This window comes from Myxocyprinus asiaticus, chromosome 26 (assembly GCF_019703515.2).
Source record: "Myxocyprinus asiaticus isolate MX2 ecotype Aquarium Trade chromosome 26, UBuf_Myxa_2, whole genome shotgun sequence".
Taxonomy (NCBI): domain Eukaryota; kingdom Metazoa; phylum Chordata; class Actinopteri; order Cypriniformes; family Catostomidae; genus Myxocyprinus; species Myxocyprinus asiaticus.
The window spans coordinates 17,288,527-17,306,563 of NC_059369.1; the positions used below are offsets into that span (position 1 = coordinate 17,288,527).

The 18,037-nt window shown below is 38.3% G+C and overlaps 1 protein-coding gene across 1 annotated transcript in view; it reads right to left on the minus strand.

The window, feature by feature from the left end:
• The window catches only part of LOC127417263 (C-Maf-inducing protein-like), a 53,482-nt gene that overhangs the window by 21,368 nt on the left and 14,077 nt on the right, over positions 1-18,037 (minus strand). The window contains exons 2-4 of the mRNA XM_051657152.1: positions 6,390-6,515; positions 6,247-6,297; positions 2,928-3,089 (exon numbers count right to left, since the gene is read on the minus strand). Of these exons, the coding sequence (XP_051513112.1) occupies positions 2,928-3,089; positions 6,247-6,297; positions 6,390-6,515 (339 nt within the window). The remainder of the gene's footprint in view (positions 1-2,927; positions 3,090-6,246; positions 6,298-6,389; positions 6,516-18,037) is intronic.

Here is an 18,037-nt window from a genome sequence, read left to right on the forward strand (position 1 = left end):
CACACCTGTGGCTTTTTAAATTGCAATTAGTGTCTGTGTATAAATAGTCAATGAGTTTGTAAGCTCTCACGTGGATGCACTGAGCAGGCTAGATACTGAGCCATGGGGAGCAGAAAAGAACTGTCAAAAGACCTGCATAACAAGGTAATGGAACTTTATAAAGATGGAAAAGGATATAAAAAGATATCCAAAGCCTTGAAAATGCCAGTCAGTACTGTTCAATCACTTATTAAGAAGTGGAAAATTCAAGGATCTCTTGATACCAAGCCAAGGTCAGGTAGAACAAGAAAGATTTCAGCCATAACTGCCAGAAGAATTGTTCGGGATACAAAGAAAAACCCAAAGGTAACCTCAGGAGAAATACAGGCTGCTCTGGAAAAAGATGGTGTGGTTGTTTCAAGGAGCACAATACGAGGACAACTGAACAAAAATGAGCTGCATGGTCGAGTTGCTAGAAAGAAGCCTTTACTGCGCCAATGCCACAAAAAAGCCCGGTTACAATATGCCTGACAACACCTTGACATGCCTCACAGCTTCTGGCACACTGTATTTTGGAGTGATGAGACCAAAATAGAGCTTTATGGTCACAACCATAAGCGCTATGTTTGGAGAGGGGTCAACAAGGCCTATAGTGAAAATAATACCATCCCCACTGTGAAGCATTTTGGTGGCTCACTGATGTTTTGGGGGGGTGTGAGCTCTAAAGGCATGGGGAATCTTGTGAAAATTGATGGCAATGAATGCAGCATGTTATCAGAAAATACTGGCAGACAATTTACATTTTTATGCACGAAAGCTGCGCATGGGACGCTCTTGGACTTTCCAGCACGACAATGACCCTAAGTACAAGGCCAAGTTGACCCTCCAGTGGTTACAGCAGCAAAAGGTGAAGGTTCTGGAGTGGCCATCACAGTCTCCTGACATTAATATCATCGAGCCACTCTAGGGAGATCTCAAACGTGCGGTTCTTGCAAGACGACCAAAGACTTTGCATGACCTGGAGGAATTTTGCCAAGACGAATGGGCAGCTATACCACCTGCAAGAATTTGGGGCCTCATAGACAACTATTACAAAAGACTGCCCGCTGTCATTGATGCTAAAGGGAGCAATACACAGTATTAAGAACTAAGGGTATGCAGACTTTTGAACAGGGGTCATTTAATTTTTTTTTCTTTGTTGCCATGTTTTGTTTTATGATTGTGCCATTCTGTTATAACCTGCAGTTGAATATGAATCCCATAAGAAATAAAAGAAATGTGTTTTGCCTGCTCACTCATGTTTTCTTTAAAAAATGTACATATATTACCAATTCTCCAAGGGTATGCAAACTTTTGAGCACAACTGTGTAAACACACACACACACACACACACATATATATATATATATATTTCTTAGTTTTACTCTATGGCCAGTGCTGGAGGATTCTACAGTTCTTATAAAAGCAGCAGAGATTAAATAAAACAGTCATTGACACCTCATGGGGATTTGCTCAAAACATTGACAGTATTCATTCATATTTTTATCCTCACTTTAATTCATATTTTGTTATTTTGCTCAGATAATCAAGTGTTCTAAGACAATTAAAAATGTAAATGCATGCAAAGAAAAATATGAGTTTATGGAAATGTGAATATATAGGCCATCAAAAGATTAATTTGCTAATTACTTAAATACAGTGCATTGTAATGGAGCCAAGTCTCTATCATTTCAAAATAAGAGTTACTGATGTGTTTCGGGCTTGTTTATAGTTAAAAGTCTTGGGTTATACACCAATTAATTTTTTCTGACTATTACTGGGATTTTGGTTGAACAATAAACTGCATCTGAGAATTTATTCATTTTGAGCCTGAAATATTAAGGAATGACTAAGATTTTTTTTTAACATTTTAAAAATCAATTTTAAAAACTACAGCATTTTCCACCAATTTATTGGTATCTGCAAAATCCACAATGGTTCAATCTCTAATCTTCATGCACCAATCTAATGCATCCCTCTCTGCAAGAACTTTAAAGAAAGGGAAGCGTTCATTCCGTAGGAACTGCGTAGTGTTGCCATTTAAAACTTGAGGTAATATCCTCACAGCTACAAAGGCAACCACAGATAACTCTTAGCTTTAGAAAACTGCAAACTGACTTTTAAAAGTGACATGTAACATGCACCTCAATTAATGCATGAGACACATAACCACATGATGTGTGTATGTAACCTACATTTCAGGGACAATTTTGCTGAAAAATATCACACAAATCTGACAACAGAGCCTCCTTTTTGTGATGTCCTCAAAAGGAAAAAGTAGTTCATAAACAAATAGTTGTTTTGATCATTTTAAAATTCCAAAAGTTTTCTAATAGACAAGAGTTAAAGTTTGGGTTAATGTGTAGTTACTTCAACTAGATTTTTACATTGTCAGAAGCAAATGTGAGTGATTCTTATCCATGCAAAATTCTTTGCCACAATGCTTGGGTGTTGTGGGTGGTTGCCAAGAAGTTGCTATGTGGTTGCTAATATTTTTTGGGTGATTGCTAGAATGTTTTTTGGTGGCTGTGTACTGGCCCAAGTCAAAAGAGCTCACCCCTAAAGTCCCTAAATGACTCAGGACCTTTCTGGAATGCAAGTGTATGGGATTTTTATGTCCTTTGTATTGTCCGCCAGGTAAGGAACTTAGGGTGGAATATAATATCACACCTTTACTCAACAAGCCACACAATTTGAGGTATAATTCATGTCTGTAAGTAGGGTTAGGGTTTTTTGTTACTATTATTCAACCCTAAGTATGAGTAACAGTTATAGTGATAGATTTACTTGAGAACAACACTGCCAAAATGCAGTAAATTTAGGCTTTGTAGGGCAGAAGAGAAGTCTAATTAAACGTCTATGGTGTGTCCCCATTTAGACAGTCGGGAAACCGTGTCTGTGTGCTTTACCTCAGCGAGCAGGGTGGAGATGATATGCAGTGGGGCCTGATGGATGGACTCGTCCTGCAGAGGTGATGTCAAGGCCATATCCACTAGAGCTTTGATCTCCTTTAATACCACCTCCCAGCGGCTCGGGTTATTCAGAACCTTGCGGTACTTGTAAGTCTTTTTCTGCATATATGTCAAAGGCAGACACATAACCCAGATTACACACACCTGCCTTTTACCAATGCAACCAACAGTTATGAAACCGGCACACTTTTTACTGCTATAATGCAGCAGTGGTCACATATCTGATAACAGCTGTTGAACTACATTAAGACCATCACTGTAAATTTGCACAGGAATTAGCTGTGGTGATTGGGTTGGGGATTGTGAGTCTATTCTATTATATTTCATTTATTTTAAGTATTTAGACACTTAGGACACACTTAAAAATGTATGAATGTCATAGCATGAAATGTATGAATGCCAATAAAATATTATTTTATGGTATTTTAAAGAAAGTGTGCATAAGCACACTTTGCACAAAACATTTCACAAAAGTACAGTAGTTTATTCGCTGTTAAATGAGAAAACAATATATACAGTATACAATTCACAATTAAAACAACAAAGTATTTGGACACTGAACGGTTGTCGAAATTATTGAAACATGTTCATTGTTAATGTGATGAACGTGTGTGACCTTAAGAATGGCTTAGAAAGATAAAGCCAGTTATGAGGAAAGGTCTAGCATCATTTGTTTGCAAATGCCACTTGGTCTGATAGTTTGCAATGGCATTCAAAGCTTTTTTAGTGGCTTAAGCAGGGTTCATACAGGCATCACTGAATAAAAACATTTTTTTCAGCACCAATTTTCAATTTTCAAGAACTTCATACAAGTGAGAGAAATTGTCACCTTCATACAAGTCAGAATTTCCAACTTGTAATACTAGTGATGTGAACAGTATTCACTATTCGGACACTCGTAATTACAATAATTCCGATTTGATGTTAACAGACTATTAAAAATTGAGAACAGTGAGCTATAGACTGTTTATAGTGTCTTTTATTTTATTTTTTTCATTCCTCTGTCATCATTATTAGAATCTTTAATAAGAAATTTTTGCTGTTTAAAAATTTACAAATCTATCAATTTATATTATGGCATGAAATTGCATATATCCTATATAATGAATGATTTATGATATGAGCCATCACTGCTTGAAATAATGTGCACAATTTACAAGTATTTACACTGAGTTTACATGCACTTATATAACAAGTGCTAAAATGGTACTCTTTAAGAATGGCGGTATTTCAGCGAGAGTCTCAAATACATTTTTCGATTCAGCAACAATAACACAAGAGGAGACGTTTCTTCACCGCATCCATACTATGTGTGATTACAATCAATGTGTCTTTCTTTTTGATCAACAAATGACTGTAAAGAACAGAAAGGATATTAAATGGCACATTATTCATTGAAAGTGGAGTTTGTGTTGCTCATCTTTGATGGACACACATTACACAAAAGAAATGTTCTGTTTTAATTTCAAGCACTTTTAAACACTTTTTATCAAACAAGTCGATATTCTAGCACTTCAGTTTCTAAAAGCTAAATTCAAGCACTTTAAGTGCTTCAAGGACCATGTGAACCCTGATTAAGTGTCCACAGCAAAGTATGAACGGTCCTATAAAATGATACACTCTCATTAAAACCATGCCAAATGCAACTACAGGTGCATCTCAATAAATTAGAATGTCGTGGAAAAGTTAATTTATTCCGGTAATTCAACTCAAATTGTGAAACTTGTGTATTAAATAAATTCAATGCACACAGACTGAAGTAGTTTAAGTCTTTGGTTCTTTTAATTGTGATGATTTTGGCTCACATTTAACAAAAACCCACCAACTCACTATCTCAACAAATTAGAATATGGTGACATGCCAATCAGCTAATCAACTCAAAACACCTGCAAAGGTTTCCTGAGCCTTCAAAATGGTCTCTCAGCTTGGTTCACTAGGCTACACAATCATGGGGAAGACTGCTGATCTGACAGTTGTCCAGAAGACAATCATTGACACCCTTCACAAGGAGGGTAAGCCACAAACATTCATTGCCAAAGAAGCTGGCTGTTCACAGAGTGCTGTATCCAAGCATGTTAACAGATAGTTGAGTGGAAGGAAAAAGTGTGGAAGAAAAAGATGCACAACCAACCGAGAGAACCGCAGCCTTATGAGGATTGTCAAGCAAAATCGATTCAAGAATTTGGGTGAACTTCACAAGGAATGGACTGAGGCTGGGGTCAAGGCATCAAGAGCCACCACACACAGACGTGTCAAGGAATTTGGCTACAGTTGTCGTATTCCTCTTGTTAAGCCACTCCTGAACCACAGACAATGCCAGAGGCGTCTTACCTGGGCTAAGGAGAAGAAGAACTGGACTGTTGCCCAGTGTTCCAAAGTCCTCTTTTCAGATGAGAGCAAGTTTTGTATTTCATTTGGAAACCAAGGTCCTAGAGTCTGGAGGAAGGGTGGAGAAGCTCATAGCCCAAGTTGCTTGAAGTCCAGTGTTAAGTTTCCACAGTCTGTGATGATTTGGGGTGCAATGTCATCTGCTGGTGTTGGTCCATTGTGTTTTTTGAAAACCAAAGTCACTGCACCCGTTTACCAAGAAATTTTGGAGCACTTCATGCTTCCTTCTGCTGACCAGCTTTTTAAAGATGCTGATTTCATTTTCCAGCAGGATTTGGCACCTGCCCACACTGCCAAAAGCACCAAAAGTTGGTTAAATGACCATGGTGTTGGTGTGCTTGACTGGCCACCAAACTCACCAGACCTGAACCCCATAGAGAATCTATGGGGTATTGTCAAGAGGAAAATGAGAAACAAGAGACCAAAAAATGCAGATGAGCTGAAGGCCACTGTCAAAGAAACCTGGGCTTCCATACCACCTCAGCAGTGCCACAAACTGATCACCTCCATGCCACACCGAATTGAGGCAGTAATTAAACAAAAGGAGCCCCTACCAAGTATTGAGTACATATACAGTAAATGAACATACTTTCTAGAAGGCCAACAATTCACTAAAAATGTTTTTTTATTGGTCTTATGATGTATTCTAATTTTTTGAGATAGTGAATTGGTGGGTTTTTGTTAAATGTGAGCCAAATTCATCACAATTAAAAGAACCAAAGACTTAAACTACTTCAGTCTGTGTGCATTGAATTTATTTAATACACGAGTTTCACAATTTAAGTTGAATTACTGAAATAAATGAACTTTTCCACAACATTCTAATTTATTGAGATGCACCTGTAGATTAATGCTTACGTAAACTTACCTTCCACTGTATAGAGTGAAACCACTGGTCCCGCAGATAGCTGTTAGCAGCCTGTGAGTGCACACAAACATTCGCAAAATGAGTCAGACCAAGAAGATAACTGCAGCGTGAGTATTCTGAAACTGTGAGAAGGCTGGTGATACCTGCAGGAGGACCGTCCCTCCAGGAAAGCTTAGCTGGACACAGTATTTAGGGGCATTGTCCCAGGATAACAGCTGCAGGTCCTCTATAGTGCTGTAAGACAATGGGGCGTCCATGTATCCAGTGGGCTACAGAAGAGGCAGGAAGAGGCATGTTCATATTTACAGTAAACATTCCAAAACATCACTGAAATGCTTTGAAGCTGATTTCTAGAAATTTGATCTTGCATCTTTTTATATTTAGAAAATCAACAGCAAAATAAATAAATAAAAAAAAACACTCACCCAAAAGTGAAAAATCTGTCATCATTTACTCACTCTTTTGTAATTTAAAACCTATATGGGAGAAGTTTTGACTTGCACTGGTCTTTAAACAAGTAAAAAGCACCAAAAAAGCACAATAGTTCATACTACTCTTGCGCTATATTTAAAGTCTTCTGAAGCCATACAATAGTTTTGCGTGAGGAACAGATAAAAATGTAAGTCATTATTCACTGATAATCTTGCCCTCCCTGTAGCTCCCTGTAGAAATTTCCATTCGCCTTTCCCACTTGATGGGTCACGCTTGGTTATGAAAAATGCGAGAAGCAATGCCGTTTGGTGTTATTAATATCATATGTCTTCTGAAGACTTGGAATACAGCAAGTTGTATGGAATATTTACTATATATAGTGCTTTTTTTTTTTTTTTTGGAGCTTGACAGTCCCTGGTCACTGTATGCTTTTGTTGAATGGGAAAGAGAAGTGAGAACATTCTTTAAAATGTCTCCTTTTGTGTTCCACAGAAGAAAGTATGTCATACCTGGTGAGTCAATGAAGACAGAATTTTCATTGTTGGGAAAAAAATGTTCTACAACCCCAATTTTGAAAAAGTTGGGACAGTATGAAAAAATGCTAATAAAACAAAAACGTGTGATTTCTAAATTATAATCACCCTTTGCTATATTGAAACATCTCCAACTACACATTATATGATGTTTTTACCTTGTGAATTTCATTGTTTGTTTTTTTTGTTTGTTTTTTTTTAAATGTACAGTAATTTCAAATCAGATGATTGCAACAAGCTCCAAAAAAGTTGGGACAGTTGAGTGTTTACCACTGTGAAACATCACCATTTCTTCTTAAAACACTTAGTAAGCATTTGGGTACTGAAGACACAAGTTTGTTAAGTTTAGAAAATAAAATTTTCCCCCATTCATCCATTATGTAGGTCTTTAGCTGCACAATTGTACGGGGTCTTCGTTGCCGTATTGTGCGCTTCAAAATGCACCACACATTCTCAATTGGAGATGTTCAGGACTGCAGGCAGGCCAATCTAGCACCCACACTCTCTGCTCACACAGCCATGCACTTGTAATCCGGGCAGTGTGTGGTTTGAAGTTGTCCTGCTGGAAAATGCAGGGACGTCCCTGGAAAAGACGGTGCTGGATGGCAGTATATGTTGCTCCAAAATTTGTACATACATGTCTGAATTCATGGTGTTCTCACAGATGTGCGAGTTACCCATGCCATGGGCACTGACACACCCCTGGCCCATACAGACACTGGCTTTTGGACCTGACACTGATAGAAGCTTGGATGGTCCTTTTCCTCTTTGGCCTGGATAACATGATGGCTGTGTTTTTCAAAAACTTTGAAATGTGGACTCATCGGACCAAAAAACAGTTCCACTGTTCTACTTTCCATCTAAGATGAGAACGAGCCCATAGAAGTCGGCAGCGCTTCTGGACAGTGTTGATGTAGGGCTTCTGCTTTGCATAGTAAAGAGTGTTGTTGACTAACACAGGTTTACTAAAGTTATCCCAAGCCTATGTTTACGATATCCATTACAGATAAATTATGTTTTTAAGACAGTGACGTCTGAGGGATCAGAGATCATGCACATTCAGAAGTGGTTTTTGTCTTGCCCTTTATGCAACGACATTTGACCAGATTCCTTGAATCTTTTAACTATATTGTGCACTTTAGAGGGTGAAATGCCCAAAATCCTTCCAATTTGTCTTTGGGGAACATTGTTTTCAAAGTGCTGGATTATTTGCTGAAGCATCTGTTGGCAAATTGACAAGTTGAACAATCCTTGCTCTTAAAGGACTAGGCTGTTTTTGGAAGCTCCTTATACAGTACACAGTACTATGACACAATTGCCTCACCTGTTTAACATCTCCTGTTTCACATTGCCTTGTTATTTCAACTTGTCGCCTTGTTTTTAAATTGCCTTAAATTGCCCGTCTCAATTTCTTTGGAGTGTGTTGCAATCAACTGATTTGAATTTACTGTACATAAAAAATAAAATTAAAAAAAATTAAAAAAAATCAAATTCACAAGATAAAACATCATTATTTTGTGTAGTTGTAGAGCTTTCAATATAGCAAAGGGTGAATATAAATGTACAAATCATTTTTTTTGTTTTTATTAACATTTTTCATACTGTCCCAACTTTTTCGGAATTGGGGTTGTAAGTCAAGGGGCTTAGATAAGTTCCTCTATGAATTATGAATACACTTTTTAGACACCCAGTTCATCATGTGGGCCATAGAATTTACAGAGAATTTAAGGACAATGTTCCCTTTCACTTCTTCTGATCTTCAAATTACTACGAGAGCTTCTTCATTTTCATTATTTGTCACACAGCCTGTTGTGGCTCGTTTCTGAATTCCTCTCCTGACTGTAGTGCTGGTGGTCACATGACCTCAAATGTCAACAGGCTGTTCCCTGTCTCCTTCCCTCTACAATAGCACACTGCGGCTCTTTCTTTATTAGCCGCCCTCCATCCACTGCAGCCCGGCAACAGGCTCTTCCATTATTAGAGCCGTCGTCCCTCACTCCGCGTTTGCACATACAGGCTATTGCTTTATTTGTGCTGCTCTCCCTCTACACTCAAACCAAACCACAGTTCCTGTGTTTGTGTCAAGCTACCCAATTCAGCAGAGCAAACAAGCTGTTCCTTTCTTTAACTCATTCTCTCTGCGCCTCGCGCTCTGTCAAAGAAACACGCAATATCTCCCTTCCCTCTGTGACAGAATAAACCAGGCCTATCTTTTATTTACATCCCCCACTCTTAGATGATAGACAACTGGCTGTTCTCCACATGGCCCTCCCGCCCTCCGCTGCAGATTCGACATGCATGGTAGAGTGGACATCCTTTTAAAGAGACGGTGTGATAAGTATCTATTTAATGATATCTCATTTTTAAAGTAATCAATCGCATGTGTGTTATTTGCACTCACTTGCAGGCTTGTGTTGAGTGGAGCACATGCCACACATGCAGCAAACAAGGGGCCCAAGGTGGCAGAAGCCCAAAAAAACCACTAAGGACTCGAGGTCTACACTTGATTCTCTTAAAGGGATAGTTCATCCAAAAAAGACAAAATTCTTCACAAAAGGAGAAATTTTGAAGACTGTTGATGCTGCTCTTTCCCACAGAATGAAAGTGAATGGTGACTTAGGCTAATATTCTGCCTAACATCTTTTGTGCTCCACTGAAGAAAGTCAGTCATACAGTTTGGAACAACATAAAGGTGAGTAAATAATGACAGGGTAAAAATGTCACCACAAGGTTTTTATACAGCAAGGTAAAAACATCTTTAAAGGTAGTCATAGCTACGATATCCTGTGATATGCAAACTTGTGCTGAGCCTGACGCTCTATCAGCTTATCTTTGTCACTCTCTGTCCTTTTTTTTCCTCTCGCTCACTCCCTATCTGTCCTCCTTTCCACTTTTCCATTCCAAGAAGTTCTCCAATTTTTTCTTCATCTCATTGAGGCTGTTTTTCATGGTGCAATTCTTCCTTAAGGAGAAGCTGAATAGCTCTCCTCTCACCATTGCAATGTTGCCATGGAAACAAAGAGATGAAATAGAGACATGTTTTTTGTTTTTTTTACCAGGGAGATCCAGATGGAAAACAATCTAGAGAAAAAACATTAGTGAGTTCAGGTGGCATCACTATAAATGACAAACTGATCTGAGAGATTCCACCAGCATTGCACCTACCAAACCATGAGGAACTCCAAGTATATCGGCACAAATAAAGAAATTCCCAACAACTACTGACTTCACAATTTCTACTAGTGATTGACTGATATGGCAGATGCCAAAACAGATTACATAAAGAGAGCTGGGTGGCCAATGACTGATATAATACAGATATATCGACCAGGCTGATAAAATATAACCGTTCCCACTTGTCAGATAAAACAGATATGTTAGCTAGCTCTCATTGATATCTGTTCCAAAATCTACTGACAGATTTGTCAATGGATAATTCACTGAAAATCTCCACTTTCACTTCCACATTCTTCTTTTGTTTTTTGGCGATTCGTATTCTTCGTGCATATTGCCACCTACCACAGTGAGAAAAACATGATATATATTTTTTTTATATTGTGAAGTATTTATAAAGTACATCATAGTAGCTCTCCCTTGGTACTACCTTTCATTTTTGCTGATTTTAATTTAGAAAAATAACTGTACAAAAATAACCTTGTTATGGTAATAATAATCATTACTGAAAACAAAAGGAATGGTAAAAGTATTTGAAATTTTACCAAAAAAGAACTGGGGGTAAAAGTTGCTTAAATATCTGGCATTTACACTAGGTCACTTCAAGTGTAGATGCCCTCAAAAACAGGTTTGAGACGTGGATGTGGCTTGGGATACATTCCATTCAAAACTCTGTCAAGTGTAAATGCATCTGGCTGTTCAAGCCACATATGTAAACTTTACTCCGCCCAGGGAAAATGTGAAATATAACATCCGTTACAGAGTATCTGCATAGGGATTGCGTCATGCAATAAATAATACCAAATTAAGTAATGATGCACATTTTAAACAAATAATACCAAATTAAGTAACGATGCACATTGTAGGAGACAGAATTTTTTCTTCATTTATTTGATGCAGATCGCTGACGAAACTAAAACTAAACACTGACAATGAGCACAGTTGACGCACATGACGCATCTTACAAGCCCCGAGGGGAAAATACACAGCACGCAAACACACAGATACACAAGCGCACTGGGCAAAGTCACTTGAAATCAAATAATAAATCACATCTTTTAAATTTGCTGCCCGTCATTAGCAGAACCACGGAAGTGAACTCTGTTTTGTTTAAAGATTTTAAGATCGGATTTATATTTGTTTGGCGGAGACACATTTATGTGGCCATGTGTAAATGGAATCTGTTTATTCGATCGGATAGCAATCCGATTAGTAAAAACGCATGAAATGACCAAGTGTAAATACCTCCATTGTTACAAACAATGCAAAAAAATCTTAATGATCCTAAATGTAGGCTTCATTTTCTTTATGCAAAAATATAGTTTAAGAATTTTATTTTTTTTGTATTTTGTATGATTTGGGGTTAACCTAAATATAACCAGGACATATTTATTAACAGGTTAGATGAGCATCACCACAGAGATCTGAGCATCACTTGAGACCATGTGAGACCCTAACCGGCCCTGAACAATACCGTCAAATTATAAGCCAAAACCCGACATCGCTCATTATCTACATCATTTCACCACCAAGCAAGTACTGTTGCAATAGGCTGTATTTTATATAGGCAACATTCATAACAGTATTGAAACAGTAAACATATACAGTTTTAACAAGGCACGGCAGCCCCTCGGTACATTAGAGCAGAAGGGCAAAAAAAGCATTACCTTACCGTTTATGCACTGAAACTTTGCTTGGTGCAGAACAATCTAGAATAATATGAAACAATGCAAGAGTCTCCTCTATGCAGCCTGAACTTGTTCAGAAAGTTGAATCTTTGTGACACCTGCGCTAAAAACAATCCTAGACGCAGCACAAAGAATAAAACAGAGCGCAGGTGTCTCGACATGCGTTTTTGAAAATTTGAAGTTCTTTTTAACCTGACACAGTGTTTAAAAAGTGCCGGTCCTGCATGATATGCTGAAGAAACAGCGAGACACGGTGCAACAGTTAAAGATCCAGCATGTGTTTACATAGGCATACAATGGGAAAATGGAACAGACGCGCGCAAAAACACGTTTGGTGTGAACGGCCCCTAACTCGTCCATTCGTGTGTCTGTGAGAAAGCGCATGTGTGCAAATAAGTTTGGTAGGCCTGTTTATTTTTTCATTAATTACAAATCCTAACCTGACCCCGAAGTACTAGAAAAAATGACCCGAACCCAGCCCGAAACCCGTCGGCTTCTCAGGTCCCGTCGGGCCCGGGTCGGGTTGCACAGTTATTGGCCGATTCTGATGATCCGATTGATTATTCAGTCTTGCCAATTTGGAAACTTTATAAAAACCACATTTATGGTCAATGTCCAAGCCAACAAAAACCGCAGCCCTCATAAAAACTTGCCATTTTACATGCTTTTGCATAACTGTACAAGCAAATGCAAATGTGTGTAGACAGTGCACTAATTGACTGCATAGGTAGGCAAAATTTGAGACAACCTGCTCTCTCTCAAAGTCAACATGGCTTCTTCCAGCTAAACATTTCACCGCTGATAAATTAACAACAAACCATGACAAGCCAGAAAGAGAAACCCAGGGCAAGTCTCCAACCAATTAAGCTGCCTTTTCAGAATTATGAATGAGTTCACTGAAATTAGAGTTGACCTTTAATCTATAAGATCATGTTCATATAAAAACACCAGAAGCAACAGAGGCACTTCTACAAACCGAGTTACTGTACAAACGGGTTGGACTGCATGCCTATGCAACACTATATTCCAGATTCCAAAAGACAGCTGGCTTCAATTAGCTTCATATATACATTTAAAATATCCACATAGCTACATGAGCATCAATAAGGCACAAATCCTTGCAACGCAAACAGATACGTGTCCAGATCTGTGGTCTGCAGATGTGACAGATGGACTTGCAAGATAAAAACACAAACACATCCCTTGTGAGATCTAGTTCAAAGAAATTCTCAGAAGTTGCAAACGGCTTGTAATATAGCCAAAATAAAGTTACATAATGTAAAATATCTATTTTATTAAATTTAAATTTACAAAGAACAGTGTAAAGCAAAAGTGTGTAACTTCTGCACCACCAGCATCAACTAACGGAACTGCAATAATAACAAATGTCCATTGGACGACAAACAGAAAGTCCCACGCCAAACTCACACAATTGGTTGAGCAAATGTTGCTGTGTAGGGCTGGTCTGGATACTCATGCAAACAGAACAATGTTTTGATACCACCACAGAGCCACAGTGTTTACAATTTTCAGAGAAATCAACCTGAAAATTACTTTTTATAATTGTCTTACGGTAGTGCATAATAAGCTGGCATAGGAGAAAATATTTTAACATGGGGAAAAAATGCACACTTTACCTTAAAACAGAGCTGGTTCATAGTTGTGAAACCAACAAACTTCAGATGATGTGGCTGTTCTGTGTATGGTCGTAATTCAAGCATACATCTATCTGGGGACAGAACTGTTTTTCCCTTGGTGGGCTGAATTTCTGGCTCTTGTCCTCCATTCATGCATCAGACTAACCACAAACTTGATGATCGCTTTATGTGACAATAGGAAAGTGTCTACGTAACAGATGTGGCAATATCAATTCTGTTTCTAAACTTCAACAGCCAACAGCCTTGCAGATAAAAAGCGCACGTATAATTGGCACAACTGATATCATATGGTATATCTGGCATTTTAATTGAGAGCGCGTGCATGAAACAAGTTTGGCAACCCTGTTTATTTTTTCATTAATTACAAACCTGGACCCGAAGTACTACTTGAAAAAATGACCCGAACCCAGCCCGAAACCCGTCGGGTTCTCAGGTCCCGTCAGGCCCGGGTCAGGTTGCAGACCTCTACATCACCCAACATTTCAATCAAGCAGGCACAGTTATTGGCCGATTCTGATGATCCAATTGATTACTCACTCTTGCCAATTTCAATGTCTAAGCCAACAAAAACTGCAGCCCTCATAAAAACTTTAATTGCATGCCTACATAAATTATAGCCACCCCCAAGCCAGTGGTTCCTAGGAGGATGTCGGAATCTTCACCAATATACTAGGGATGGGCATTTTGGTCATTTTGTCTACTCGAGTATTCGGATTAATTACTCGTTTCGTACTCAAGGGGCAATGACATGTACATAACTGTATAATATGCCTGATAAATGTCTTTGGCTGCTGCATTGCGTCATGTTGTTCCAATGTATCGTCTATTCATTATTATAGGCATCTATAAAATAATCTGTTACAAAATTTACAAAAGATTGCATAATCAAAATATAATGCATCATATTTTGCCATTATGTGAAGATTCGCTGCCCAACTCAATGAAAGAATGTGCACAACACGTGTCTGTCTGTTCTTTAGGGCTGCACCTAACGATTATTATTTTATCGATTAATCTAACGATTCTTTTTCCAATTAGTCGATTAATCTAACGACTAATTTGCAGATTATTCTAAAGATTTTTTATAATTATTACTTGATTAATATAATTAATTAACCCAAAATAAATATACAAAACTTGTCTCTTAATATTTCAATATTTTATTAAATCATCTACTCTTAAACACAAACAAATGTACAAGAAACTGTGCACTGCAGGGCATTATTCTGCAACAAAAAACAGTGTTACTATGAATGCAAACTTTAATACAGTGAAAAAGACACTCTATTAGCATAACATATATATATACATATATATATATATATATATATATATATATATATATATATATATATATATATATACAAATTTCCAACATTCTTTTGAATGTCCATGTACTAAAATAAAATATTTGATGCCATGAATGTACCTTCATTTACTATTGCTATTATTTTGAATGGCCATGGAAAATGAAGCAATGTGATAATTTTACCTGGTCACAAAAAGTAGTCCGTTAATTTACCTGATGAACTTTCACCTTTTGCTGAACCTTTATGCTTCGCAGAGCTAATGTGTGCTTCTAAATCACTTGCACCTTTATTAGCAACTGACACATAAGTGCCAGCTTTACATGTCATACATTCTGCTTCCCACAGATCTCGACCTGGATGAAAGCATGGGAATTATTTTGCAAATCTTCTGTAAATTTGCACTTTCGTTTGGGCATTGTTTCCAGTCAGCTGTCATTTGCTGCTGCTGTCAAGCAACTGTTTGATGCCGAACACAACAGCACGTTCGCGGAGAGATTGACAGGCAGGAATTTGGCCAATAGTTGCTGCAAGCCTCTTATAATCGACCAATTGGTGTGCGAGAAGGCGGGACTTACAAAGAGGGGTTAAAGCAATGCAAATATGCGCGCACACACAATGAAGTATTAGACCAGATGCACATCATAATGCAACTAAAGCCGAATCCCGGACATTTTCGCAAATTTAGAAATCCCGGCCGGATGCTTTTTTAATGTCCGCGAAAAAGAGGACATGTCCGGGAAAAAGAGGACGTATGGTCACCCTACGTTAGCAGCGGTGCAGAAATTACTTAACATGGGGGCGATGAGGAAACATTTAGAAAATCAGTTTAAAGTGACTACTGCTAATAGAAACACATGTTGTAATACTAATATGTCATGCTTGAGTGGGGACAAAAAGTAAACAGGACTTACGGTGCTGCCTTGCTGCCGTCTTGAAAAAGCGCTCCGAGATGCTTTTGCTTCAAGTGTTCATTTATGGCGGTTGTACTGCTGTGATAAGCCATTTCCAATTTGCATAGCTTACACACCACCACATTGTTGGGTCTCTGGCTAAAATACTCCCACACTTTAGATGACCGTAAGTGAGTTTTTTTTAGCTGCAGCTTGTTCATCGGGGAATCCATACTTAAACCGGGCGCTGCCATTTTAATTACTCCATTGCGACGCGCCGACGCATATTATGCAAATCGACATATTTCTGTAATCGATGACGTCGATGAATCATCCCAGCCCTACTGTTCTTCCTTCAGGTTACCGTAGTAATCTTAGTAAGCACGCACCAATTTTTTTAGTGACTGTCTGAAGATGCCATAGCGTTTTTAATATGCGTTAAGTTGAAGTTCAGTTTTGAAGACGCTGCATTCTGTTCCATTTAGCTGCGCTCTGTCTAGCTGTTTGAAACACTCACATTAAGTCCACTGCCACATGCCTGGTGTGTGTATGTGTCTCTCCAAGTGTTCGCTCCTGTGGGGAAAGCCACGATGCGCCGTATTGTTCTTTCTATGATGATTCATTAAGCGTTCCATTCAACTTGGAGAGTTGGAATTTCCACCTTTCAACTGGGGAAAGTGCAATGGAACGTCACTTTATGTCTGACTTCTAACTTGGAAACTCGTGCGGAAATATTCAGCTCCCATTTCGTCGAGATGCAGGTGTGCGTTACTTCACGCAACCATGTCGGCACCCAGGGTAGGATGTTTACAGTCAGTGACAAACATTCACTTTTATTAAATAATATCCATTAACAAGTCAAATTTCTTACATTAAATGATAATACAATGTGTTTAGCAAACGTTTTGCAGAGACAGGTGTTCAAAACATGGTTAATTACACTCTCTTTTGATGATCGTAACTATAGCATTGCAGCGTCGTATATCAGTTTGGTTGCTAAGAGACGTCTCTGACAATCAGTGTACCCCTCAAAATCACAACGTAATCAATTTCAAAATTAAAAATAAGCTCCCTCTTTGACACGTTTGTGTTTAGTTGTCAGGTAATTGTCACTGAATTTCGAATTAAGTGAAAAGTCACATCTTGCATGATCACCATCGATCATCGTTTTCATGATCGATCAGTGCTGCCATGACTGAGTACTGAGTACTGAGTACTCATGCCCATCTCTACAATATACGCAAGTTATGCAGTTACAGTGAAATCTCTGTTTAAAAGGTGGGTCCTTTATACGTTTTAAAATATGTTTTGCAAAGTCCAGTATGACAAAGCAGGTTAATAATTGTGACAATTATGGTTCTCTCTTCTGTGGAACACAAAACGGAGGTGTAAGGCAGAATGACAGCCTCAGTCACCATTCAATTTCATAGTATGGAAAAATGCAATGACAGTGAATGGTTACTGAGGCTAACATTCTGCTTGTCATCTCCTTTTATGTGCCACATAGAATACAAAGTCATATAAGTTTAGAACAACATGAAGGTGAGTACATAAAAACAGAATTTACATTTCTCAGTGAACTATCCCTTTAAGTAAACTTTATCAAGTACTCACTAAACCCATTCAACTCTGTACATATGCTGCGAATCCCCTTCCAAGTTGCCCCCTAACTGCCCCACAGCTGATCATGTGAACGACCACAGACAAAGCCATATACATTGTGGCTGGCTCTCTATCAAAAAAATCTCCAAATGTTTCATCAAGATGACTCCATTGTGTGATTCGCTTGGCCCAATAGAAATTATAATTATGCATTCTTAACATTTAACTTATCTTAAAAGCCATCTCTTTGAAATACAACAATGATTTCCAAGCTACAACAATAATAAAAAAAACTCTAAAATATTTAGACACAAACCACCTAGTACATGCAAAACAGTTCATGTGAAACCCTGCCAGTGTTTGAAAATGTTATTCTAATGGGGTTTCTGAGCTACACACACAAAAAAAAAGCCAGCTCCTACATCTCAATTACAGCACATATTTGGATGGTAGCCGAGGGGATCTCGGGGAGTCACAATAGTTTATGCACCTTGACTTCATTGT